Genomic DNA, 27,982 nt, shown 5'->3' on the forward strand with positions numbered 1-27,982 from the left:
GAAACTAACAGACCAAATTTTCATATTTTGTGCAAAACATTAAGATTTTTTCTGTGTGAAGATGGGATGTTTTATGTCAAATGAAATCCCAGAGAAGAGGTAGCAGCTTCCAGATGTCAGTACTTCGGTATTTTTGTTAAAAGTGTACAGGAGGTTGGGGGTTAGATTCCCTGGATGACTGGACTGTGTGTGTGTAAAATAATGTGATTTATAAATGTGAAAATGTTGTGTGAATGGAGAGAGTGAGAGAGAGAAAGAAAAGTAGAAAGAGAGGAGTGTTCTGAGGGACGAGAGGGAGAAAGGATAATATGTCATTTCCAGTCTGCGTCTACATGGCACCAAACAACCCAAAAAACACAACCGATCTGCATTCTGCAGAAATATGGTCAAATCTATTTTAAAAGCTGTACTATGTAACTTTTCTAGTGGATGTTCTGCCACGTGCTCGTCCCTGTGGAGAATGTTTTGTCTGGAAGATTCCACAGTATGGCTTAAAACAAGACATGTAATTTGGTCAGGTGGTGTCATCAGCTTATGTCCGTGAAGACTATAGACTGTATATATAAACGGACATAGCTAGCCCGCTAGCTGCCGCATTTCATTTAGGAAGTTAGTGTCAGTGCCTTTTTTATTTAACTCTTCAAGAATTTCACAGTTTATTCTTAGAAATAGAAATAAACAAACGGTTGTATTTGACCATAATCGCCAAAGTTACCCTAAATTATGAAGTCAGACTTAGGGCTGTCCTGTTTTCTAACCTGTATTAACAGTTTAAATACAGAATTCTCACAGACTTTGAGCAAGCAGTTGTCAGTAAACAGTTGAGTTTTGTCTAAAATATAGTTAGTATAGCAAATTCAGCCCAAAGTATCTGGACATACTCATTTTGAAAAATGTGAACAAATCGGGTAAGGGTTCCAGATCGGGCAATGACAGTGTGCATGGGTGCGATTCAGCTCTATTGACTCCATTGACACCTCTCTCTCCAATTGCTGCTCTCAGGCTCGTCGTTTTGGTGTCAAAATGTTCATATTAACCCACTTTGCATAATCCTGGTGTTTTTATTTTACTATTTTGTCCCTAAATTAAGATATGAACATTAACAACAGACCAATCAGCTGCCCTCTTCCGTTGAGGTCACTGCCATCTTCATTAACAACAGGTTTAACTGAGAGTATAGTTAAGTGTCTGCTCCCTGCTAAACCAGTGGGAAGGGGCATTACCCTTAACAACCTTGCTCCTCATTTGCTCTTTGGTTACAATGATACTTGTACATGGAATTCCAAATATGGAACTGGGTTACATAATGCAACTTTAAACACTGTTAAATACTCTAAATTTAAGTAATATTATCTGTGTGGCTTTGATAAGACCAGAGTCTGCAAATATAGTAGTGGCATTTTTTCATGTTTTAAAAGTGCATAAGATGTATATGAATGGAATTGTTACAGCTACTTAAGAGCAAGTCATTTTAACTTGTAAGCAAATGGTTTTGCCCCATCTCTTTAAGTGGAACTAAACTCTAAATCAACGTTTTTGGTTAATCTGGGAGTGTGTACTGCTGCCTCTAGTGGCCTCTGCTATTTCAAGTACTATGTGACATCACACATGACTGCCCTGATTACAGCCAGATGTTTTTGATTACTAGCACCTGGTTGCAGGGGTGGAGTTTGAAGTGTGGATACCTGTTAGATCAATGACACTGACCCTGCCTCTCCTTCCCCCTCACTCTCCCTTTAGTCCCCCAGACCCAGCTCTTCCCCAGGCATTACCCAGTTTAGGCAGCTTGATTTCAAATGTGGTTGAAATGGGGAGTTTAGTCCCACTTTAAGAAGATATAGCAATACATTTTGGACTCCTCTTTCTTGTGTGCACTAAACAGATTTTGCTTCTCGGTCCTTGTAGACGCAGCTCTGTATGAATGTGTGAAACATGATTTGGATGTGATTCTCCAAAGTGCCTTTAGTTTGTGTCCAGTGGAGTTTATTTATTTTAACATATATTGATAATGATATATTTTCCATACCATATTGGTACAATGATGTCTCCATGAGCTTGTGTCTGGTGTTGTGACGACAACCGGAGTTTGGCTTTAAAACATTTGCTTGATTAAGTTTAGTGTGATTTTTAATGTGATTTTTGTAAGATTTGAGTTTTTATAAAATGCCTGAATTTGACCATCGCATGCAATAACTCTGCTACAGACGAGAGCCATCTGAACTCAAATATATTTAGTGTTGTCATTTACAAAGAAAGCCTGGTCACTCAAACACACCATACATTTAAAGAGGTAATAGCTGGGGTTTGAGGTGGTGCCACAGCTGCCTTGGGGCGGAGGTGTGGCTGACATTCTGTGTGCAGTGTTGGTACTCAAATTCTGTGCCCTCCATGCCCCTCCTTTCACTGGGAGACTCCCCCAGAAAGAGGAGACAGCTGCAGTCAATGAGGGTGGGGGCTCTGGTACCCTGCACTTATACAGAGGAGAACACTTGAATGTTAAAAAGGGGGTATTATGCAAAATAGTTTTTGTTTTTGTTTATAGCTTTCTACTATGTTATATGCTGTTGCCTCATCAAAAAGATGCTTGAAGAGGTTCTGGTGTCATCCATGCATGTTTTTTAGCAGTATTTAGCTATCTCTCCCTGGGGCCCTATTTGAACTCCACATCAGGTTTGTCAAGTGGCAGTTTTATTAGCGCAATGCACACTGATTTCAACCAACGGAACCATGGAAATGTTATGAATGTTTTCAATTATTATAATTTTAAAATGTTTTGCACATAAGGAGGATGAGTACAGCCCTGCTCTCACACTGGCTGTTTAGAACAATAGCCAATTGCAAATTTGAATTTAGGAAAAATACAATATTTCAGATTTAACTGATCTATGTTGTATTAGCACTTATATGGGGCGTTTCCCTTCAAATCCATCTCAGAACCCCAGCTATAGCTTCATGATCTTTATCTGATCTTCATCTGAAATCCCAAACCCTCCAGTCCCTGGTCCGGTCTCTGATCCAGTCCTTGGTTTAGACCCACTGAGTCCTAAATCCAAACATTGATCAGAGGTTGATCCAACCGCTCCACAGACATTCGGTGTCGTTCAGTTTTACAGTGAAACGTGATGTCGCTGAAACTCTGTATCTCACAAAGCTGTAACTTTATTTGACAGTTCTGCAGTTTACAATAAAATACTGTTTTTGGGCCAAATATGGAATTCTTGTCATTCTGCCGCTTCTTATGTTACTAGCTTTCATGTCCCAAGTGAAGAACCGGATTATCTCTAGTGTTTCCATGTGGCTTCCATAAACCGTGTCTCATCTCCTTGTTTGTTTATTCCCCTTTTCTTTAAGTGAATTGGTTGTATTTCCATTTTTCCTTTTCATGTTTCCCCTTGATTTCTGAGCTGTTTGAGGTAGAAGAGCTGCAGTTTCATTCGATCCTGAATACTCGCATTCTGGAAACAAAGACATTTTAAATATGTTAAAAGAATTGTTGATCATTATGTCATTCACTTGGTGGTGGCCAGCATTTAGACTTTTTATTTAGTGGTAGTTTCTAATGTCTGATTGCGTTTCAAGATTGAATCTGGATTTTAATACATTGATTGCAGTCACAGGTCACATTTTAAAAAACATCCAGGAGCATTGACATTGAAGAGATGTACAACTTTAAACTAATCCCATGCATTTCAGAGAGGGCATCCGACACACGGAGGGAATCTGATACACAGAGAGGGCATCTGACAAACAGGGACATTTTAGAACATGTTTGTAGAGGTCTAAAATACAGGGTTAGCAGCTTTTGCACAGAATAAGACCCCATGGAGACACAGGCATTTAGCTCTCAATAGTATAGTATTTCTCTCACCAGGGACAGTGTGCCCGTCCTCCTGGTCACTGCTGTGTGGAGGTTTTGTTCATAAACGTTATGGTCCTGTCCAGGATCTGAGTCCATCAAATACAGCTCTCCTGCGTGAATGTCTGACAGGTTCACCTAAAGAGAATGAAATTAATCGTTAAAATACTGTAGGAGAGATGGAGAAGGAGAGGTTTAGCTGAAAAACATTAAAGGTGCACTGTCACTTTCTGGTACAGGGTCTCCTACCTGCTCATCGACGTGGAGGTTTGTTTAGCTTTTATTTGAAAGAATAATGCGGTGTTCATAAAAACAGATTTTCTGTACTGGATTAGCGCTAAAGCCAGCTTCCATCTGCATTAACTGATTTACAGAAATAAATTATACAATGCAATTAATTCAGTCAACAATAAGAACAAGAACATACTGTCCACTTTTTTCACCCAAACACACACTCAGTCACACACACACACACTCAAACAATGATAATAATATAGACTATAATAATCTATTCTATATGTACATTGTTACTGAATGCATTATACTAATAAATGAAACACAATGATTCATAGATATCATTTATTCAGCTCAAATCTAATTGTACGAGTGGGGAAGTTTGTTTTTTTTCTTCACACTGAGATAAATATTGATCCCCCCCCCAAAAAAAAATATTGTTACATCTGTTACATGTATTGAACAGGCCTACTTCTTCACCTCACTCCAGTTACTCCGCCCACTGCTCTGTACTTACAATGTTCTCCGATTTTATTTTATCTGTGATACGCACAGGCTTCAGGAGCGTTCCTTCATCGTTTTGGTACCAATTTTTTAAAAATCTGCTGCTGTCCATTGAAAATGCCAACTCAATGTTGTGATGATGTTTATGGCAACGGCAGTTCCCATTGGGCACTGCAGTCTAACACGGAGGTCAGCGGACTTGTTTCCTTTATTCAGTCATTTTAGGTCAATATTGCAATTTAAAATGTGAAAATTATAATTTAATGATCCACGGGTGTCACAGAATATAACTATATAGCAGACACAAGCACAATAGGTCTTTAAGATGCAGTAGGATGGGGGAAGATTAAGCCTGCCATGATAACAAATTTTGAAGTGTGATAAGTAAATATACATGATAAATGATGATACCAGTAAATGTAAAATATTGTTACAAAATATGAACTGCAAAAAATAACAGAACGCAACACCTAAGTAGTTAGTTTGTATCTATAATTAGTCATAGAAGAAATAAATCATAGTGCAGAACATATGACCAAAAATGTTCCCACTAGTGCAAAGAAAAACTCCCAAGGAAACCCCCAAACATTACTGTTCCATACAACACATAGTAAGTCGATCCTTTATTTATACTGGCAGGCCTAGGGGAGATATAACAAGTTTACCTATAGAAAATGTTTTAAAATATATACATTTTCAAAAAACAGTTCAAATAATGGGACAGCAGCGGCTCAGTGGTTACAGCATTCACCCATCAGGCAAAAGACTGTGCATGCTGTTGTTGTGTCCTTAGGCAAACGCTTCTGTCAGTCTGTCCCAAGACAGCTGTGGCTACAACAGCATCTTACCACATTGAGTATGGTGTGACTATATGACTACAGAGTGGAGCTTCTCTTACATGGAACAGGGGACAGTATCCCTGTGTTTTTATATTTATGTTGATGTGCTGTTTTCAAAGGAAATATCCAAAATGAGGGGGGGGGGGGGGGGGGGGGGGGGGGGGGGGGGGGGGGGGGGGGGGGGGGGGGGGGGGGGGGGGGGGGGGGGGGGGGGGGGGGGGGGGGGGGGGGGGGGGGGGGGGGGGGGGGGGGGGGGGGGGGGGGGGGGGGGGGGGGGGGGGGGGGGGGGGGGGGGGGGGGGGGGGGGGGAGGGGGGGGGGGGGGGGGGGGGGGGGGGGGGGGGGGGGGGAGGGGGGGGGGGGGGGGAGATAAAGAGGGGGTTGAGAGAAAAAAAGGAAGATAGACTGAGGCAAAGCGGGAGAGCGAGGAGAGAGAGGGAGGGAGAGATGGAGGAAGTAAGAGATGGATGGATCTGTCAGAGCAGATGTTGCTGAAAACATTCACAGAATATAAATGAGGACTATGTGGAAACAACTCTGCTCTGAGTGTGACCACAATAACCTGATGCTCCCAGGATCTGTGGTTCTTGCTGTAGAGCTGAGAAATGAACTGTGTCAGATGCCCCATCCTGTGTGTCCACGGGGTCTTATTCTGTGTAAAAGCTGCTAACCCTGTAGTTTAGACCTCTACAAAGATGTTCTGAAATGCATGGGATTCTTGGATCATTTTAAAGTTCAAATTTCAGTCTCTCAGCTGTGAATGCTCCTGGACGGGTTTAACAAGTGAAATGTGAACTCAATCTGGATTTAAAGATTAAGTAACAAATCTAAACATAGTATTTGTTAAGAAAGTAGCTTTAAAATTTAATGTAGTTAAATATTATTCAAAATACAGAATTTTTCTCACCTGAAAAGTGCTGGGATCAAAACCTAGCCACAGGGTGTACCTGTAATCCCACAAACGCAGAGAGTACCCCATCACCCTGATATCACGGAGGTCAGGCAGGTCAGAGTTCTCCTGAAAGTCAAAGAAAGACCTGGTTGAGACCTGGTTGAGGCCTGGTTGAGGCCTGGTTGAGGCCTGGTTGAGGCCTGGTTGAGACCTGGTTGAGACCTGGTTGAGACCTGGCTACCCCTAGAATGGCCAGCGCACCCTCATAGCTCCCCTAAAGATTTTTGCCCCATTTTCGTAGGATATTCAATTTTGACTAAAAATGTTCAAATTGCAACTACAAAATGTAGTGTAGTCTTCAAATGTGACTACGATTAAAAAAACACAAATGAGTATTCTGTAGTGGTTTATAAAACCTAAGTACATTTAAACTTGTTTAAAACAGCAAAGCAAACATGGTACGCGGTGGGGGTGTGCTCGCGTCCATAAAAGGGTCTAAGTTAACATGTTAAATGAGCACCCACATTGAAGAACTTAGCATAGCTCCTCCAATCTGGTTTAGTACCTGATTTAGATCTAGTTTAGTCCCGGTTTAGTCCTGGTTTAGTACCTGGGGACTATCAGAGGGTCTGGGGTATTGACTAACTGCAAATCCGTTCCATGTTTTTCTTTTTTTCCTGGTGAGTTAAGTCGTTGGGCTCGGTTTCTGTCCTTCTCTGCACAGCTCCACCTAAACACACAAAGTTTATTTTATACATTTGTGGTGCTATATGAATTCCTACAAAAAGTAATTCAAGATGTTGTAGTTAATTAAAAATTACAAAAACATTACCTCAAAAACCGTATTGGCTGTATACCTGAATGAATGGCCAGATTTGTTATATAGCACGTTTCCACCTTCAAGGCACTCAAACATCAAGGAACCACTCACCCATTTATAAAAGGAATGAAAAGGAACTGTATAGATTTATATGTATAAATGACCTGTCTGTGTCCCTATGAGGTAAACATGTTCAAATCGAATGATTTGAACATTGAACACTGATTAATTCTTAATTACGAATTTGGATTGTCAGTTTCAATGCTGTAAACCTAAAAGGACTGATCTGAACCATCACCCAAAACTCTAGCACCTGCAGCCAATCATGAATCAGTGCTAGTGCAGCTTTTACAGCTTAGTGAGTGAATTCTAGAGGTTCTTAGCTTTCACATGAGGCATGGCCTGTCCAGATACTGAGAATTAAAAAAAACTGTACCTGTATCTGCAGGTAAAGGCTCTGGCAACCCAGGTTCAGATGTGGTTGTAGTTTAAGAGTGCAGGATACATACAGTTCCAATCATCCAACATGGCAGATATCAAATCACATTCTAATAGGATCATCATTTTTATGCTGTAGTTTTCAGTAAATACTTGGAAGAAGCCTCAGGACAGGTTTATGTACCTTAAATGTTGTATGTGTGTCTATTGTCAGCCATGTTGGATCTGTGTCCTGTTTCATGCTGTAGTTCTGCGTAAATACCTGGAAGGAGACCTCAGGGCAGGGTTTGGGCACATTTAACCCACTAAAGTGTGCAAGTGTGGGGAAGACATCCACCAGTTCCACCATGTTCTCTTCCTCCTGACCATCTACACACAAAAAGAAAAAATATGAATATCATTCCTGGAGTTGTATTTTGTTTCATTCACACATGTTTCTGTAACTATAGCCGTCTGTTTTTACTATGATCTGTAGAGCTCAGAACACCTTGTAACATCATCAGAAATGCTCCTGTGTTTTTAAAGTCTATTCATTTTCACCAATCAAATTATAATCAGTCTATTTCCTATTTTGATTTCTACTTGAGTATTTTAGAATAGTACTGCTTAGAATAGCAAAATTGTATTCAAAACTAGTAAAATTATTTGTCATGTTGTATTAAAAATGGACCATGTAACAATCATCAGCTTGTCTCCATGGAGATGTTATCCACATAAAAAATACCTGCAACTGAGTAAATGCAAGACAGATGATTGCAGGAATGCAACCAATTTTTTTGATAATACTCACCGGTGAAGGTCTTTGCTGGTCCAAACACATCAATGAACTGAAACTTTTTGTCGTTTTTGCTGTTTTTTGTCTGAGAGTCCAGGGACATAGAACAAGAGCGGACTCGCGTCGCTATGTCAAAGTTCGAGTATTTGGCCCATTCTCCATGTTCTCCCAAAGACCAGCCTGAAAAAAGAAAGATAATTTCTAAATATGATATTACAAGATGTAATTTCTTTATAAGGAATAATCAGTGGTAGATTTTGTGGTCAGACATGTGCTCCAAAGGTCACTAGAGCTGTAGTCCTTTAGTTGTTTAATCGGTCAATGGAGTTTTAGTCCAGTGTATTTAGTATATTAGTCCACACTGAAATTTTCATTTAGGTGCATGTCCCCTGTGAGAGACATAATCTAAATCACATTGTATGATTTTTTTTTTTTTTATAATATATTTGCATATTACTGCTGCAAATAAGTATTTGAACACCTGAGAAAATCAATGTTAATATTTGGTCCTTTGTTTGCAATTACAGAGGTCAAACATTTCCTGTAGTTTTTCACCAGGTTTGCACACACTGCAGGAGGGATTTTGAACCACTCCTCCACACAGATCTTCTCTAGATCAGTCAGGTGTCACCGAGAAACAGAGTTTGAGCTCCCTCCAAAGATTTTCTATTGGGTTTAGGTCTGGAGACTGGTTAGGCCACTCCAGAACCTTGATATGCTTCTTACGGAGCCACTCCTTGGCTTCGGGTCATTGTCATGTTGGAAGACCCAGCCACGACCCATCTTCAATGCTCTAACTGAGGGAAGGAGGTTGTTCCCCAAAAATCTTGCAATACATGGCCCCAGTCATCCTCTTCTTAATACAGTGCAGTTGTCCTGTCCCATGTGCAGAAAACACCCCCAAAGCATGATGCTATCACCCCCATGCTTCAAAGTAGGGATGGTGTTCTTTGGATGGTACTCATCATTCTTCTTCCTCCAAACACGGCGAGTGGAATTAAGACCAAAAAGTTCTATTTTGGTCTCATCTGACCACATGACTTTCTCCCATGACTCCTCTGGATCATCCAAATGGTCATTGGCAAACTTGAGATGGGCCTTGACATTTGCTGGTTTAAGCAGGGGAACCTTCCGTGCCATGCATGATTTTAAACAATGATGTCTTAATGTATTACTAACAGTAACCTTGGAAACGGTGGTCTCAGCTCTTTTCAGGTCATTGACCAGCTCCTCCTGTGTAGTTCTGGGTTGATTGCTCACCTTTCTTAGGATCATTGAGACCCCACGTGGTGAGATCTTGCATGGAGCCCCAGTCCAAGGGAGATTGACAGTCATATTTAGCTTCTTCCATTTTCTAATAATTGCTCCAACAGTGGATCTTTTTTCACCAAGCTGCTTGGCAATTGCCCCGTAGCCCTTTCCAGCCTTGTCGAGGTCTACAATTTTGTCTCTTGTGCATTTTGACAGTTCTTTGGTCTTGGCCATGTTAGGAGTTGGAGTCTTACTGATTGTATGGGGTGGACAGGTGTCTTTATGCAGCTAACAACCTCAAACAGGTGCTTCTAATTTAGGATAATAAGTGGAGTGGAAGGTGGACTTTTTAAAGGTGGACTAATGGGTCTTTGTGGGTCAGAATTCTAGCTGATAGACAGGTGTTCAAATACTTATTTGCAGCAGTAACATACAAATAAATTATTATTATTAACTTGCAAAATCACAGGGTGTTCAAATATTTATTTTCCTCACTGTATATATAATGTGCAGGATGTGTGTTCAAGCATGTTTTTGATGAGGAAACAACATTTTAGCATAGATCAGGAAATGGCATAAAATTATTCTCAAGAGGCTAACCCAGGGGTGGGATAACTTTTTGATAAATGGGCCACAATGGGTTCTAAAACTTGACAGAGGGGCCGGACTAGGATGTATATATGTATATATTACATTAGACATTTGGCCTGTAACACGTAGCAAAGCATGAATATGCAAGGCTCATTGTACAAATAGTTTTCCAAATGCATTCATTAAATTAATAATTAATGTATTAAATTTCAGTTAAATAAACAGCAGAAAAACTCACATTCAGTTTTATCAAGTGCCAAAAGATCAACAACTTGCTGAAAAGGTAAAGTGAACAAGGTTTACCCTTACCTGTTTTAATATAATTTGGTGACACTTGGCGGGCCAGATTAATAAATTCAAAGGGCCGTCTGTGGCCCCCAGGCCGTAATTTGCCCATGTCTGGGCTAACCTGTATGATTAAAGGATTCATTTTTTTAAATGGAAACTAACATTCACACTCTTAAATTGTAAAGTCCAATCCAGATATCAGTCTGTTCCTCTACCAAAGGGAGACGCATAATTACATTCAGTCCATGTTTTTATGCAGAAGCAGACGCCATTTTAATGAGACATTTCCAGTATTTTATTTCCCTCCTCAGACTCTGTCCTGAGCTGAAGCCGAACAACCAGTTTAAAATCTCAACATTTAAAACAACATGAAATCCAGAGATGAAGGCTGTGACAACACTGCCATCTGGTGGAGAATAACACACACACACACACCCGCCCACACACACCCACACACACACCCCTACACACACACACACACATAGACTTCTTCAATATGCACAGTGATTATCAAATTTTAACACCAAGTAAAAGAATTTGGCCATCCAAGTGCCACCGGATCTAAAACAGGTCTAAAACAGGACCATTCTAAGTCTAAACTAGGGTTAAGCCAGGTTTAATATAGGACTACACAATTCGTATAGTAGTTCGAAACAAGGACAAGCCCAAAACAGGAGGTAAAATGTGAGTTTGAGAACCACTGGTGTAGCATGTCATTCTTTTCCATTTTTAATTGTTTTCACTTTTGTTTTCGATGCCCTGAGTCTTCCCGCCCTTTGCTGCCCTGCGCTCAGTCACTCCAGCTTCAGAGCGCTAGCACAACACAATCAGCGTTCATCCCACTAACGAAACACACACACATTGCAATACGTTTGTGAAGTTTCACTGTAAAGTTTTATAACATGTTTTTATATATTAAATATAGAATATAAAGTTGTTGTGTGGGAACATGGGTAGGCTTGTGGGCCGAGCATTTGACAGAATCTTACAACTAACTGTAAGGAGTTTTTGAATAGGGTCTGGGAGAGATCACTAGATTCCTCAAACATGCATGGATGACATCTAAAACCACTTCAGGCATGTTTTTAAAGAAGAACAATTGTGCACTCTCCCTAATAATACTTAGATTGTCTATGTAGCCCTGTACTGAGCATCTTTGAGTGTCTCTGGGTTAAACCTGGCTGGACACTACTAGAAGCATAGACAAAGTCCTAGGATAATTGAAACCACTGCGTACAGTGTAATATTTTGCTTCCTATAACAGAAATCTGCCCCTGTTTCTTACCATGATCGGAGGTGAAGACCACAGTAGTGTTCTGGTCTAGTCCCATTAGCTCCAGAGCCGAGAGCAGACGCCCAACCTGAGCGTCTAGGAAGGAGACAGCAGCAAAGTAATGCTGACGGATCTTTAACTGAGAATAAACAAGGGAAAGAGTTTAGTCTATACAAGTTTAAAGCTCGCATACTCTGCACCATTCAGGGTTTTAAAGCAGACCTATTCTGCAAAATTAGCTTTTTAGAGCTTTTAACCATGTTTTAGTTGTTTCTGTCTCATTTACCATCTGAAGTTGATTGGTGCACGTTTTAACATTTGCATTTCATCTAGATCATATTGTATGTATACTGACAAAAGTTTGGACACAACCGCTCATTCATTGTTTAGTTTTCTTTATTTTTACTGCTTTCTACATTTTACATACATACAGATTACATAGCAAAGAAAAAAAAGGTAAATAACTCTATTTGTTTTAGATTTAATATTTAAATCCTCAAAGTAGTTGAGTATGTTATATAATAGATAGATCGAGAGAGAGAGAGATCACTGGTTAGCTCAACTGGTAAGGCATCTGACTTTCACATGGGGGACTCAGACGTCGCTCGTCCAAACAAGGTCTGCATCAGGTGTTGGGGAACCAGAGCACCTTGATGCGAAATGGGCTACTGGAACAAGACGGAGATGGGTGCGATGCCAGAACAAGGCTCTGTTAGAATGCTACTACTCTAGTGACCCGAGTCAGAGGGGTTACATGAACAGAATGTGGTAAAAATGGTATAATACTTCGAAACAGTCCAAGCCTATGGCTAAGCAACTAGTAGCTCAGTGTTCGAACATCCGCAACTGCTATCACAACTTGAGATTGACGAGGTACAACACAAAATATGCTACGGCAAGGGGGGAGCCAGGATGCCAGGTCAGAGGGGAGTTAACATTAACTCCCCAACTGGAGATTGGGTACGAAGTCCCAATAAGCAGTCAGACATGGCCTGAATGAACACAAGGCAGACTAAGTGAAGCACCATCTGAAAGTCTCCATATATATATATATATATATATATATATATATATATATATATATATATATATATATATATATATATATATATATATATATATATATATATATATATATATATATATACACACACAAATATAATTATTAAATTAAAATGTAGAAAGGTGGTAAAAATAAAGGTGTGTCCAGGCTTTGACTCGTGGTGTATTTTTATTTGGAATAAGGCAAAACTCCTTCCTTATAAACTGTCTATATGCAAACAGCCAGCATCAGTCCAAGATTTAGTAAGAAAGTAAATATTTAATCACTATCACAACTGTCGTGTTTTGTTTTTTGTTTTTTTTAATCATTCTGAAACCGATAGTATAACTCTGGAGATTTCTTTCAAAAACAGTGACTCTTTCACAAATTATGATCCAAAAATGTTGAACCTTATCATTATTTGTTTGGGATTGGGCTCCACAATGTTGCCATATTAATCTTATGGCTTAAAATTGTTGAGTAATGAGACCCACGCTGAAGCTACTGTGAAAAAAATAATTTCACTTTTGTTTATTTATACTGACAGAGGAGACATTGAACATTGTGCCAGTTTTTTGTTTCATGTGGATAGACCCAGTATTTACATATTAACCATAAACCAGGTCAACAAATCTGCAATCTGACTGTTAAGAAGCAAATTCCCTCCATAGAATTTTGAATGCCCTCCAGCTTAGGTTAAGGGATTCTACAGTGTGCTCATGTATCCAGTTTGTACCTGGAAGTCTTTGGGGATGGGTCCGAATGGGAAGCTGAGGTTAAGTCTCTGGATGTCCTCTCTCAGCCTGATGTCGGTCCAGGGGTTATAGGCCACCAGGGGGAGCTGTTTGGGCACATCAGGGTCTGGGGCCAGAGACATGTGCTCCAAAGGGTACAGACTCAAGAACTCCTGAGGAAAAAACAGAGAAATCAGGAGTCTAAGCCAACCATTTATTGAGAGGAAGAGACAAGATCACCACTCTGCTACACAGGGAGGACATTACTGGGTGTATAAAGTCAGTCTCATGTCCACCTTATTGAACCCTTAATGTAATCACAAGTGGAATACAGTACAGGTCCCAAACAAGGTCTAAATCTGGACTAAACTAGGATTTAACAAGGATATATACTCAACCATTGGTCTAAAATAAGACTAGATCAGGACTAAACCTGGCATACATCCAGAAAATAAGCAGGTCTGAAACTTTACTAAATCTGGTTTAATCTAAATTTGAACTAAAACAGGACTTCAGATTAAACTGGAACTACACGAGGACTCAACTGGGTCTGAACATCGACTAAAACAGAGACTATAACAGGGCCTAACTAGGACTAAATCTGTACTAAATTAAAAATAAACCAGGTATAAAAGCAGCCCAAAAAGTAGGTCTAAACAAAGACTAAACTACCACCAAATCTGGGTCAAACTAAGTTTAGACCAAAATTAAATTAGGAGCTAAACCAAGGACTGAACCAAGGACTGAACCAAGGACTGAACCAAGGACTGAACCAAGGACTGAACCAAGGACTGAACCAAGGACTGAACCAAGGACTGAAACCAAGGACTGAACCAGGGTCTAAACCAGGGTCTAAACAGGGTCTAAACCAGGGTCTAAACCAGGGACTAAACCAGGGACTAAACCAGGACTCAACAGTACCTTTGGGATTCGGAATGGGATGTGTGGTTTGTGGAATCCTATGGCTAAGAAGAAGGGCTGGTCCTGGTTTATTCTGGACTTGAGGAAACTCAGAGCTTCGTTGGTGCTCTCGATGTCGGGCAGAGTCTTCATCGGCTGCTCACAAACCTCCACAGCGCAGAGGAGGTTAGTGTGAAGTTGTCCATCCGCTCCTCTGCACACCTAGAAGACAAGACTTGAATCCTCTGCACCATCTGACCCTCTCCTCTGCATCATTTGACAATAAACTGTAGAAATGGTAATAGTAATTCAGCCAAATGAAGCTCATCAAGGCTAGCAGTTACTGGGGCAAATTTGGAGCAGAGTTCCATATTTAGAATTCCAACCATATGGATCATAGCAACCAAAGAGCCAGTCAGGCGTAAGGCTGTTGAAGGTAATGCCCCTTCCCACCTGCATCACTGGTTCAGCAGGGAGCGGACGCTTAGCTATGCTGTCAATCAAACCTGTTGCTAACGTTAGAGGGAGCGACTTCAGGGAACAAAGGCGTCTCATTGGTCTGTTATTAATGCTCATATCTTGATTTACAGACAAAATAACCAAATAAAAATACCATAATCACGTAGCGTAGATTAATACAAACATTTTAAGACCAAAATAATACGCATGACAGCAGCAATTATAGACAGATTGGTGAGTTTTTCAATACAAAGTGAACTGGAGTCAATGGAGCCAGAAGCACACCCATGCCACTCTATACAGTGAGGCAAATAAGTATTTGAATACCCTGTGATTTTGCCAGTTCTCCTACTTAGAAATCATGGAGGGGTCTGAAATTTCCATCTTAGGTGCATGTCTACTGTGAGAGACATAATCTAAAAAAATCTGGAAATCACATTGTATGATTTTTTAAATAATTTATTTGTATGTTACTGTGTGTGCAAATAAGTATTTGAACACCTGTCTATCAGCTAGAATTCTGACCCTCAAAGACCCATTAGTCCACCTTTAAAAAGTCCACCTCCACTCCACTTATTATCCTAAATTAGAAGCGTCTGTTTGAGGTTGTTAGCTGCATAAAGACACCTGTCCACCCCATACAATCAGTAAGACTCCAACTCCTAACATGGCCAAGACCAAAGAACTGTCAAAATGCACAAGAGTCAAAATTGTAGACCTCGACAAGGCTGGAAAGGGCTACGGGGCAATTGCCAAGCAGCTTGGTAAAAAAAGATCCACTGTTGGAGCAATTATTAGAAAATGGAAGAAGCTAAATATGACTGTCAATCTCCCTTGGACTGGGGCTCCATGCAAGATCTCACCACGTGGGGTCTCAATGATCCTAAGAAAGGTGAGCAATCAACCCAGAACTACACGGGAGGAGCTGGTCAATGACCTGAAAAGAGCTGAGACCACCGTTTGCAAGGTTACTGTTAGTAATACACTAAGACGTCATTGTTTAAAATCATGCATGGCACGGAAGGTTCACCTGCTTAAACCAGCACATGTCCAGGCCCGTCTTAAGTTTGCCAATGACCATTTGGATGATCCAGAGGAGTCATGGGAGAAAGTCATGTGGTCAGATGAAACCAAAATAGAACTTTTTGGTCTTAATTCTACTCACCATGTTTGGAGGAAGAAGAATGATGAATACTATCCAAAGAACACCATCCCTACTGTGAAGCATGGAGAAATGCATGGAAACATCATGCTTTGGGGGTGTTTTTCTGCACATGGGACAGGACGACTGCACTGTATTAAGGAGAGGATGACCGGGGCCATGTATTGCGAGATTTTGGGGAACAACCTCCTTCCCTCAGTTAGAGCATTGAAGATGGGTCGTGGCTGGGTCTTCCAACATGACAATGACCCGAAGCACACAGCCAGGATAACCAAGGAATGGCTCCATAAGAAGCATATCAAGGTTCTAGAGTGGCCTAGTCAGTCTCCAGACCTAAACCCAATAGAAAAACTTTGGAGGGAGCTCAAACTCTCTGTTTCTCAGCGACAGCCCAGAAACCTGACTGATCTAGAAAAGATCTGTGTGGAGGAGTGGGCCAACATCCCTCCTGCAGTGTGTGCAAACCTGGTGAAAAACTACAGGAAATCGTTTGACCTCTGTAATTGCAAACAAAGGCTATTGTACCAAATATTAACATTGATTGTTCAAATACTTATTTGCAGCAGTAACAAATACATTATTTTAAAAAATCATACAATGTGATTTCCAGATTTATTTTTTTTAGATTATGTCTCTCACAGTGGACATGCGCCTAAGATGAAAATTTCAGACCCCTCCATGATTTCTGAGTGGGAGAACTTGCAAAATCACAGGGTGTTCAAATACTTATTTGCCTCACTGTATATACAGTTTATGCATCTGACTCTCTCCTCTGCATCCTTTGTTACTTTGCTCCTCCGCTCCTCTAACCTTGTCCTCAGCCCCATTTGACCCTCTCCTCCACATGCTCTGCTCCTCTGACCCTCTCCCCTCTGTATTCTCTGCTCCATCTGACCCTCTTCTCTGCATCTCCTGTTCATGTGTTTGATATAAAATATAACTTATACCTTTTTCTTCTCAAAAGCAAATGAAGCTGGATGATATGCAGGAACAGACCAGCTGTAAGGGTAGTCATCTGAATGGTTTGAAGCAATGCCTGAAAAAAAAAAAAAACAGAACCAAAATTAACCTAAAATACCCTCCCTGTGTGTGAGATGCCTTCTTCTCACCTGGATGAAACACCTTGCCAATGGACCTGGTGTAATAGCCATGACTCTTGAAGTACTGGGGCAGAGTACTGTAGTTTCCAGCATGGTGTCTCCAGTAAGATTTGAAGTCGTAGAGTCTGGTGGTGTCAGGACGCCGGCTCGTCAGGAGGGAGGTCCGGCTCGGAGCGCACACGGCCTGCTGCGTAAAAGAAACAGGAATTTTCAGGCATTTTAACATAAGAGATGTAAAATAACCAGGTAAACTGTGACATATTCAGACAGTGGTAGTGGAGTTGCAATAACATTTACTTAAAGGAACATAGTGTAACTTTCTGGAAGTGTCACGTGACTGGAACGATATCATGGAAATAGAAAGTTAAAATCATTCTACATGGACATAGATGAGTGCTATGTTATTCTGTGGAATATTATAGCCTTTTTACATGAAAGAATGAAAAAATGTTTTTATTTTAGTCTAATTTTGCTCTTACATGCTCAGTTTGTTTGATTATGTACTGTTGAAACTAGAAGTTTTCATACACTATATAAAAAGACACATATTTTTCTCACTGTCTGACATAAAATTAGACTAAACTTTTCCTATTTTAGTTCAATTAGGATTACCAAAATGATTTCTATTGGCTAAATGCCAGTATAATGAGAGAACGATTTTAGACAATTTTTCATTACTTTCTTCAAAGTCAGAAGTTTACATACAGTAAGATTGCTATGTATTTAAATAATTTGGCCGCTGAAAGGGCACTCTGCCAGAAAGAAGCCATTACTCCAAAAGAAACAAAAAAGCCAGATTACAGTTTGAAAATGCACAAATACCTTAATTTCTGGAGAGATGTCCTGTGGTCTGGCCAAAACTATAATTTAACTGTTCCACCATGAAGAACATTGTTATGTTTGGAGGAAAAAGGAAGAAGCTTGCAAGCCAAACATCCCAAATGTGAGTGGCAGAATCATGTTATGGGGTTGTTTTGCTGCAGGAGGGGTCTCTCGACAGGTGCACTTCACAAAATAGATGGCATCATGTGGAAAGAACATTATGTGGAAATATTGAAGCAGCATCTCAAGACATCAGCCAGTAACTAAAAGCTTGAGCACAAATGGGTTTTCTAAATGGACAATGACCCAAAGCGTATTGCCAAATTGGTTACAAAGTAGCTTAAGGATAACTAAGTCAGTGTTTTGACAGAATGCAGGAAAAGACAGTGAGAAAAAAAAAGTGTATGTGTCTTTTCATTTGACTTGTATTTTTTATTTTTTATTTTATGTATGTACATTTTCTGAATTTTTAATAGAATTTAGAAACAAATTTAGAGTTTTTTTAAAAGACAGGTCTACAGCCAAGGTCTACAATCCTCTGTTAGTAAAAGCATGAACTTTGAAGCACAAATTTTGAAGAACTAAATGTTATCATTATTGTTAAGTGATGAACTGGCAACATTTCAGCTGTTCTAGCTTTGTTTTTGTTTTTTTAAATTTTCCCACACTTGTGTCTGTTTTGGACTCAGAAGTGACATCACATTTAACAACTCTATTATTAAAATCAAGTTTGCTCAAAATTAATGCAACATTAAAAAAGAAATTAATGAAAGTTTACATTCTGACCTGTGCATATGCATTGAGGAAGACATAGCTGTGTGAGGCCAGCTGATCAATGTTAGGAGATTTGACCACAACATCACCATAGCAACCCAGAGACGTTCTCAAGTCGTCTGCGATGATGAACAGTACATTGCGTCTTGGGTCTGAAAATAAAGGTTTCAACAATCTCAATTTTCATACTAATGAAACTTTCTTCATATAACTGACAATGTATCCATTAAAAATATTTCCCTGAGCACAAGAAAAAGGTTTTAAAAGGTAGTAGTAGTAGTAGTAGTAGTAGTAGTAGTAGTAGTAGTAGTAGTAGTAGTAGTAGTAGTAGTAGTAGTAGTAAATTTATAAATATTTCAATGTGTTGACAACCTTAGTAATAAATCATAGTCCATATATAACGCATTATTTACTTTAGTAACAAATTCGATTACCTTTTGGCACGTATTAGCCAATTACAATTGTTATAACTTGAGTATTTTATAGATAATGCTCACATTATCAAGGCAAACATTACCTTTGCTCGTGACAGCATATAGAAGCATTAAACTCAGCAGCAGCAGCAATAACATTGTCCTTTTTTGGCCCATTCTTCCACAAAATGAAAACGTAAAATATTAATTCAACTTCACATTTTGCAGAAAACTGTGCACAAAACAGTAGTGGATTTTCCTTTAAATCACTTCCGGGTTATGACGTCTGCAGCCTTTTGCGATTTCATTGGTTAATTTGGCACTTGTCCCGCCTCCTGAGAATTAAATTAAATTAAACTTATTACACGGTACTTAGGTTGCATTGCCTGTTTAAGCAATTGGTTTACTTGTTTTATGATCTTAACGCATTAGTCTAATGATATTAACGTAATTTTATTTTGTTTTGCAATGATAGTAATATGTCTGTGTAAACCCTCAGTCGTCCAGGTCTGATCCATAGCACAAGACGAAGTTGAAATATATCAACTGGACAAATCGTTGTAAGAGTGTTCTGGTCAGATTGCTGGTGGTCACTTCCTTATATCTATCTGAAGAGAGGGGCCCCTCCCTTTGCATTGATAGTAATACAAATGATGCTCCACTTTGTTAAAAAAACAAAAAAAACAACGTACAGTTAATTCACGTATTTATCTTATAAAATAGCTCTATGAATGGATTTATGAATGGGGGGGGTGTCAGCGCGCTGTAAAACGTCCTTCTCATCTGGCAACCCCGGACTCAAATAAACATGGCGGACTCCAGCGAAAAACGTGAACTGGGAGAAGAAGAAATAAATGAGTTTTTTCCTAAAATAAAGAAGTCCAAAGCGCATCCGGAGAGTGAAAATGGGAAAGGGGAACATAAAATTACAGAGAATACAGAGGAGAGTGGAAATGTGCTGTCCAAGTTTGAAACCGCTGCAGTTTTAAGCGACTCTGCGCGAGAGAAAACTGTCTTTGTGCACGGGAAGGTAAATCATTCATTCTTTCATTTATTATTTATTCATTCAATTATTAAAGCTGCTTAATGTAACGTTTTTGCTGGGATTTACGCCTACGTCACCTCTTTTTGTCCATGGAAATGTTGTTTTGCCTGAAATGTTCCACAGCATGGCATTAACCTAATCTTTTTATTGAGGGGCTTGCCTCTCCACAGATCATAACTCGTCTTTATTGAGATAAATAAGTTTAATGCTTTGGGGCAATGCAGTAGCATCTCCATGGAGGCGAGAAGATAGCAGACCCTCTATTAGAAAAGTTACATAGCGCACCTTTAAAATTAATTAGTATAAACCCAACATTTATTTATTGTGGGCTTGTGGTTCTCTGTGCCATTAAATAAAATCACTTTAATACTTAATCTTCAATATTTTAGTTTTTTTGTTAAATTATGACAATTTCAAATCTTTGCCCAGTTTATCTGCTTAATTAAAAGGTGTATTCATTTAAGTACTTTGAATTATCCATATTCAAATACTCTAGTCAAAATTAATGTTATCTTATAATTTTATCAAATTACTGGCAGAAATGATGCAGTAATGCCAAATGTGTAAGAGTTATTATTTAGAATAAAATTTGTATGTCAAGCTTGCTTTATTTACTTGAACATTACTAAAACATAGTACTAACCAGGACTAACCAAAAACAGATGACCTCCCAGATCTAATTACAAATGTTCAACAAATTACAAATTAAAACTGTGCCTAGGATAGGTTGCTGTTGTGCATTTACTAAACTGTTTATTTCCTGATCGTTCCTGTATCCAGATTTCAGGTCAGGATGCTGTGGTGATTCTGGAGAAAACCCCAATCCAAAAGGAAGTCCTGTCCCAGATCTTCTCCGAGTCTAGACTGAAGCTCCAGATGAAGAACGACATCTACAGCACGTACCAGCTACAGGCGCCTGCTCACCTTAACGGTAGCGGTTTAGGTTAACCATAACTACCTCTTTTCTATTAGAATGTTCTAAACCTGCACATCACTACAGTATTGTTCTTTTGATTTTAAAGTTAGCATAAGCGTGTATTGTATAAGATTAACTGAAAGTTTTATTACCCAAATTTAAAAACTGCATCGCCATTGAGATAAAAAGTAAAATTCTTTTCACAAAACTTCTTCATTGAGAGAGATTAGTTTTATGCCATTTTCTGTAACATTCAGGACAAGCAAGACCTCCACGATGACGAGCTGGTGGTTACAAGGCAGGTTTGTGGAGAGGCAAGCTTGCTGACAATAAGAATACATGTTTTCAAGGTTTTTAGTGCAGTATAACACTGATAATAAAAAGGCTGTTCTTTCATTATGTGGTTTTAAATCATGTTGGTTTTTGTTTTGGGTTTTTTTCAGAGATCAAGACGACGGTGGTGTTTCCGGCCACTCAGAAACACATTCAGAAATATCAGCGCCAGGAGAGTTTTTTACTGGAGGAGACTGCCGAAGATTATTTCTCCATCACTTTACCTTATATACAAGAGCAGCACTTCAGTGTGCAGGTCTGTATTTGTCCTGAGGGGGGTGCTAGCTCTCCATCATTCTGCCTTTATACAAAGGAACAAGTCGACAATGTGTCACTCCCTCACTTGACAGGAGCCACTTCAGATGCAGGTTCATGTAGGTCCTATTGGGGGTGCTATAGTAATGTAAATGCATTTTTAACCCACTTAATAAAATGTCTCTTTTTACACTCTTAAGTTAAATATATCATCTATTTTGTGTGTCCTGTTGTGTCCAGTGGGTGTATAACATCCTGGAGAAGAAGGCGGAGTCTGAGAGAATCCTGTTTGAAGATACAGATCCAAAAACAGGCTTTGTGCTGCTGCCCGACTTCAAATGGAACCAGAAACAGGTGAGAGAATAAAGGGTTCTGCAAGTATTATTACGAATATACCAGCGAGTAACTATTACTGACTACTACTAGTTGCTTACATAGAAGCTTTTCTTGCGTGATTGTTGGTGGTTGGAGAGGGCTTAAACACTCAATGGATGTCTCTCTGCCCCAGGGCAACTTTGGCTTCAGGAATTCCTCATTGAAGCAGGAAAAGAAGACTGGTGTTGTTATCAGAAATTTGATTTAAGACATGATTTAGACCCATGAAGTCCTGGTTCAGTCCTTGTTTTAGACCTGGTTTTAGCCCTGGTTTTAGTCCTGGTACAGTCCTGGTTCAGTACTGATTTAGTCCTGGTTTAGACTTGGTTCAGACCCAGTTGCCCTCTTCCAGGTGGATGACTTGCACCTGGTTTAGTCCTGGTATAGTCCTGGTCTGGTTCAGTCCTAGTTCAAACCTTGTTTCTCTCTTGCAGGTAGATGACTTATACCTGGTTTAGACCTGGTTTTAGTCCTGTTTTAGACCTGTGTAAGGTCTGGTTTCTCTCTGTTCCAGGTAGATGACTTGTACCTGATTGCAATCTCTCACCTTCGGGACATAAAGAGCCTGAGAGACTTGACCTCAGAGCACCTGCCTCTGCTCCAGAACATCCTCCTCAAGGGACAGGTGAGAGCCTAATGGTTAACATTAAAGGCGGAAGCTAATATTACCTGTGCAGATAAGGAGGGAATGCTAATGTCAGTGCTACTTATACCAAGAGAGTCTAGCCACTGTATGGAGTGGAGGTTTGGCACCTTTGGTTGCCAACTGGAGCTCTACTCCCCCACATCCAGTGTCAAAAAACAACTTAATAATTTAGGATCGCCACATGGTTGAGTTGGTCAACGTTAGAGTTGGGGTCAGGGGTTGATATTTAATTACCAAACCTCATGTGGAGCTCGTGGAGCTCCACTCATTATGGTGCTCCCCAAAGGTGCAACCTGAACCTTCTCGTCTGTACAGGTGAGTGGTGAGAGCAGGCTCACAATAATCATCACACTAGAGTCACACTTGACACACCAAAAAACTTCAATCTCAGTTATTTTACCACAAATACCACTACTTCAACTGCTGTAGCTTTGGATGTTTTGTTGTTTCCCCATACAGTATGCACGTTTTATCTGCTTTTCCAGTCAGCTCACTCTTGATGCAATTACGGCTGGCAAATTTTATAACCTTTAGTCACTCTTTCAATTGTTTGGCTGTTGTTTCATCAGGATTTGATACTGTCTACGTTTGGCCTCCCTCGTTCTAAGCTGCGAGTGTACCTGCACTACCAGCCATCGTACTACCACCTCCACGTGCACTTCACCCATTTGGGATTTGACGCTCTGGGCTCTGGAGTGGAGAGAGCCCACCTGATCCAAGACGTGATCCAGAACATCCAAATTAACCCGAGGTTCTACCAGACCAGGACTCTCTATTTCCCCGTACGTGCTGACGACGGCCTTCTCAGGAAGTACAGGGAGGCAGGCAAGATGTAGACCCTGGAAAGACCTGGATTTAAGCTAGGATAACTCCCAATTCAAACCTGGTTTAGACCTGGATTTGGTTGGTGTTGGCATAGTCCTGGTTTAGACCTTGTTTAGTCAGAATTAGACCTGGGTTAGTTCTGTTTTGGCCAGGTCTACACTTGGTTAGACCTAATTAGTCTAGGTTATTTCCTGGTATAGACTTGGGTTGGACCTGGGGGAGACCTTGATAAAGACCTGGGTCTGACGTGGTATGGCCTAGTTTGGACTTGGTTTAGCCCTAGCTTAATTCTGGGTTGGTTTTATAGTCCCTTAATGTAGACCTGGTTTAGACCTTGATTAATGTCCTACCATTGCAAAAGCATTCATCCCCCTAGAACTTTTTCACATTTTGTCAAATCACAACCACAAATTTAAATATTTTTTTATTTGCATTTTATGTGAATATGTAACACAAAATTGTACATAAGTGTGAAGTGTAAAGAAAATTATACATAATTTCCATATAAAAAAATACAAAAATACAAAACTGAAAAGTGCAGCGTGCAAAAGTATTCAGCCCCCCTAAGTCAATACTTTGTGAACTGCCTTTTGCTGCAATTACAGCTGCAAGTCTTTTGGGATATGTCTCCACAGCTTTCCACACCTACAGACTGAAATTTCTTCTTCCTGGCAAAACAGTTTCAAGTTCTGTCAGATTTGATGGAGACCATTTGTGAACTGCAGTTTTCAGATCTTGCCACAGATTCTCAATTGGATCATGGTCCGGACTTTGACTGGGCCATTCTAACACATGAATATGTTTTTGCTTTAAACCATTTCATTGTCACTTTGGCTTTATGTTTAGAATCGTTGTTCTGCTGGAAGGTGAACCTCCGCGCCAGTCTCAAGTCTTTTGCAGACTCCAGCAGGTTTGTTGCTGTATTTAGCACCATCCATCCAGCTTGCCTGTTCCAGCAGAAGAAAAGCACCCCCACAGCATGATGCTGCCACCACCATGTTTGACTGTGGGGACGGTGTGTTCAGAGTGATGTGCAGGGTTAGTTTTCCTCCACATGTAGCGCTTTGCTTTTAGGCCAAAAAGATTTTGGTCTCATCAGACCAGAGCACCTTTTGCCACATGTTTGCTGTGTCCTCCAAATGACTTCTAATGAACTGTAAACGAGACTTCTTATGGATGGTTTTCAACAATGGTTTTCTTCTTGCCACTCTTCCATAAAGACCAGATTTGTGTAGTGCACAACTAGTAGTTGTCCTGTGAACAGATTCGCCCACCTGAGCTGTGAATCTCTGCAGCTCTTCCAGAGTCACCATGGGCCTCCTGGCTGCATCTCTGATGAGTGCTCTTCTTGTTTGTTCTGTAAGTTTTGGTGGAGGGCCATGTCTGGGTAGGTTTGCAGTTGTGTCATACTCTTTCCATTTCTGGATGAATCTTTTTCTCTGACCTGTTTGGTGTGCTCTTTGACTTCATTTTGTGGTTTGCTCCTCAACACGCTGTTAACAAACTTCTGTGGCCTTCACAGCACAGCTCCATTTATACTGAGACAAGATTATACACAGGTGGACTCTTTTTGGTCATCAGGAAACTTCTCAAAGCAATTGGTTGCATTCAAGAAAAAGTGGGCTGAATACTTTTGCACGCTTCACTTTTAAGTTTTTTTTAATAAAAAAAATAAATAAATTGGAAATCTTTTAAAATATTCCCATCTACTTCACACTTGTGTGTCATTTTGTGTTGCTCATTTACATAAAATGCTAAAAACAATTATTTAAATTTGTGGTTGTGATGTGACAGTATGTGAAAAAGTTCCAGGGGGATGAAGACTTTTGCAAGCCACTGTTAATTCCAACAAATTTTTGCACTATGTGAAGGTTTTAACTGTTATTTGTATTATTGTTTCATGATTTTTAAACTGTAAACCCAATAAATGATTGATTTTCTATTTCCTTTTATTTCTGTCAAAGCTGCATTGACACATGTTTAACACTGGATAGCGCTCCTTTTTTCCCTATTTAAATTTTAAATTCACAAACCAAGAAAATCACATGTTTAAGTTCTTTCCTTTCAGTTTAGGTAAATACAATCTTGAGGGGAGAGAATTAAACTAGGCTTCTCTGGGGGTATCCAAAACATGAAAAAACTACAATCTACCTGTTTAATATTATAAACCAGATTATGTAAAACAGTTTAATGCAACTGTTGTAAAGTTTGCTATTAGTGTTTTTCCTGTCAGTACTACTACTGCTACTGCTACACCTTATACAAGGCTATTACCACGCTTATACTACTTAAGACTGTTCCTGTTACCACTATTTTATTGCCAACATTCTTGACCAGTTCAAAATTATTACTCTTCAAACCAGGAGTTAATTTCACATCTTATTGTTGTGTTTGGAAAGTACTACTTGGGTGAAAGTTTAGTTCCAACAATGGTAAACTTTTTATAGTGGCTCCGTTATTACAATACAATGCCCGCGTAAAACTCCGGACAATGCAGAGATCCTTGGGTTTCTTGGTTCATTCCTTAAATTGTTTTTGCACCGCCCCTCGCCCTCCCCGTACACATACACATATACAGAGAGATAGAGAGAGGGACAGAGTGAAAGAAACGGATAGGAAAAGGAGAAAGAGGGAGAGAGACTAGAGAGAAGCGGATCCACGATAATCCAATCAGCGGTGCGTCGCGGTGTTGCGCTGCCCCGTGATCATGCCGTGGTTTCGGTCACTGCGGGACAACCTCGCGCTGAGCCCCCTTGAGGACAACACTGACGCACCGTAAGATTCTCCAACGCTATTTTGTATCATTGTTAAAACTTCATCTTTATTTTTTGTCGCTTATCAATGGAAGGCAAACGTCTGAGCTGGTATAGATGCGTTTTGGGTGGCGTTATGGTCGCATTTCTCTTGCGCTTTGCTTGACTTTCATGCGTGTTTCGTCGGAGTGTTGGGAAGTGTGTCCTGTTCACTGGATGGAGGAGACAGAGACAGCGGCGATGTTGGTGGTCTCTGGCCGGGTTTGAGTCGCTGTAGCTCGGGCGCTGTGGTCCAAAAGTGGGCGGGGGTGGATTTCATGATTGACTACAGACTCTTGTGGTTTGGAAGATAGTTTTTATTTTTTTTAAGCTCTTGTTTACCATAAATCTTTTAAAAGACACTTACCAAATAACCACACTGGAAGTTGTGGTCTTTTACTGCTGATTAACCTACTTTTAAGGAACTTTAGAAGTTGCCAGTGATCAAATTGGAGTTGTATTTTGCTTTTCTAATCTACTTATTTTTGCTCTGCTGTTTTGTCCTGATCCAGATTAAATTTAAAACATTCCCTCTGGCTTTAGTCCTGGTGGATGAGGTTGGATCAATAATAAAACCCATTGGAGCTCTTTCCTGTTCACACTGTTTACTGAGAGGGCAGAGAGAAAAATGATGTCATCAGTAAACACACTGGGTCTTTCCTCTAGTCTCTGGTCCCTGGTCCCTGGTCCCTGGTCCCTGGTCCCTGGTCCCTGGTCCCTGGTCTCTGGTCCCTGGTCTCTGGGCTTTGGTCTGGCCTCTGCTCTGGTCTCAGGTCTGTTCTCTGGTCGCAGACAAATTAGAGTCCCCTGAGTCCTGATCTAACCCTGATCTCATTCAATTTCACTCTCGCACTACTCTCATGCCATTCAGAGATCAGACTAAAACAGACTGTGGCACAGGTGGTACAGCAGAACCAGGAGATTGGTGGTTCAATCCTAGCATCAAACAGTGCAATTGTGTTCTTGCTTTTATAAACTTTCTAAGAGTTCAGCAGCGCAGTGGTGCAGCGGTTATCACTTTTGCCTCACAACAAGGAGGTCATATGTTTGGCTTGCAGATCACATAGGACCTTTCTCAAGTAAATAAATAAATGAAATATGAGTACGTTCTAAGACTACTATAGCCCAGGGTCAGAATGTATAAATGAATGAACATAAAAAGATGAAAATGAAACTGAATGAATAAGTTTAGAAAAAGTCAATTTTTTCTTCCAAAACTTGACCAAACTAAACATATTTTTGACCCAGAAATGTGAGATTGATCAGTGGATCGAATTTCTCCCACTGACGGAGGGAAAAAGTGATTGCACTATTTATATTCGAAAGAGGGAGAGAAGAGAGAGATAGGAGAGATTACGCTCTATATATTTATATTATATTTACATTAGAAAGAGGAGGGAGAGAGAGAAAAACTGTTCGTGAGTACACTATTAGAAAGGAGAGAGAGAAGGAGAGGAGAGGCCGAGTAACAGCAGAGAGAGAGGGGAGAGAGGATAGAAAGCCTGTCTGTGATTACAGTATTTATATTAGAAAGAAGTAGAGGAGAGAGACAGGAGAGAGAAAAGAGAGAGAGAGGAGGAAGGGAGAGGACAGAGGGGGGTGAAAGAGAGGGAGGAAAAGACTTTGTGA

The 27,982-nt window shown here is 40.1% G+C and overlaps 3 protein-coding genes across 5 annotated transcripts in view; 2 read left to right on the plus strand and 1 right to left on the minus strand.

Moving 5' to 3' along the window:
- Positions 1-1,508: 1,508 nt before the first annotated feature.
- ids (iduronate 2-sulfatase) lies at positions 1,509-19,404 on the minus strand. The gene is given in 13 exon segments (XM_033973668.2): positions 1,509-3,455; positions 3,869-3,994; positions 6,340-6,450; positions 6,935-7,054; positions 7,845-7,951; positions 8,373-8,537; positions 11,773-11,899; positions 13,539-13,709; positions 14,458-14,658; positions 17,005-17,093; positions 17,167-17,344; positions 18,766-18,905; positions 19,271-19,404. Coding segments are annotated over 13 exon segments (1,683 nt in total). The 5' UTR covers positions 19,344-19,404; the 3' UTR covers positions 1,509-3,380.
- A 570-nt stretch (positions 19,405-19,974) lies between these two features.
- On the plus strand, positions 19,975-23,597 carry dcps (decapping enzyme, scavenger). The gene is made up of 6 exons (XM_033974229.2): positions 19,975-20,196; positions 20,992-21,142; positions 21,571-21,716; positions 21,956-22,069; positions 22,605-22,715; positions 23,306-23,597. The coding sequence occupies exons 1-6, from the start codon at positions 19,975-19,977 to the stop codon at positions 23,570-23,572; spliced, it is 1,011 nt and encodes a 336-aa protein (XP_033830120.1). The 3' UTR covers positions 23,573-23,597.
- Positions 23,598-26,160: 2,563 nt separating this feature from the next.
- zgc:66433 (uncharacterized protein LOC321250 homolog) overlaps positions 26,161-27,982 on the plus strand; it is a 46,022-nt gene continuing 44,200 nt past the window's right edge. For 2 of the 3 annotated variants that reach the window (XM_055224970.1, XM_033973670.2), the window contains exon 1: positions 26,173-26,336. In XM_055224970.1, the coding sequence (XP_055080945.1) occupies positions 26,269-26,336 (68 nt within the window). In that variant the 5' untranslated portion in view covers positions 26,173-26,268. Of the gene's footprint in view, positions 26,337-27,982 lie in introns of all 3 variants that reach the window. The other variant, XM_055224972.1, reaches the window with a different exon arrangement.

The sequence above is a fragment of the Periophthalmus magnuspinnatus genome, chromosome 10, assembly GCF_009829125.3.
Source record: "Periophthalmus magnuspinnatus isolate fPerMag1 chromosome 10, fPerMag1.2.pri, whole genome shotgun sequence".
In the NCBI taxonomy this organism is placed as follows: Eukaryota; Metazoa; Chordata; class Actinopteri; order Gobiiformes; family Gobiidae; genus Periophthalmus; species Periophthalmus magnuspinnatus.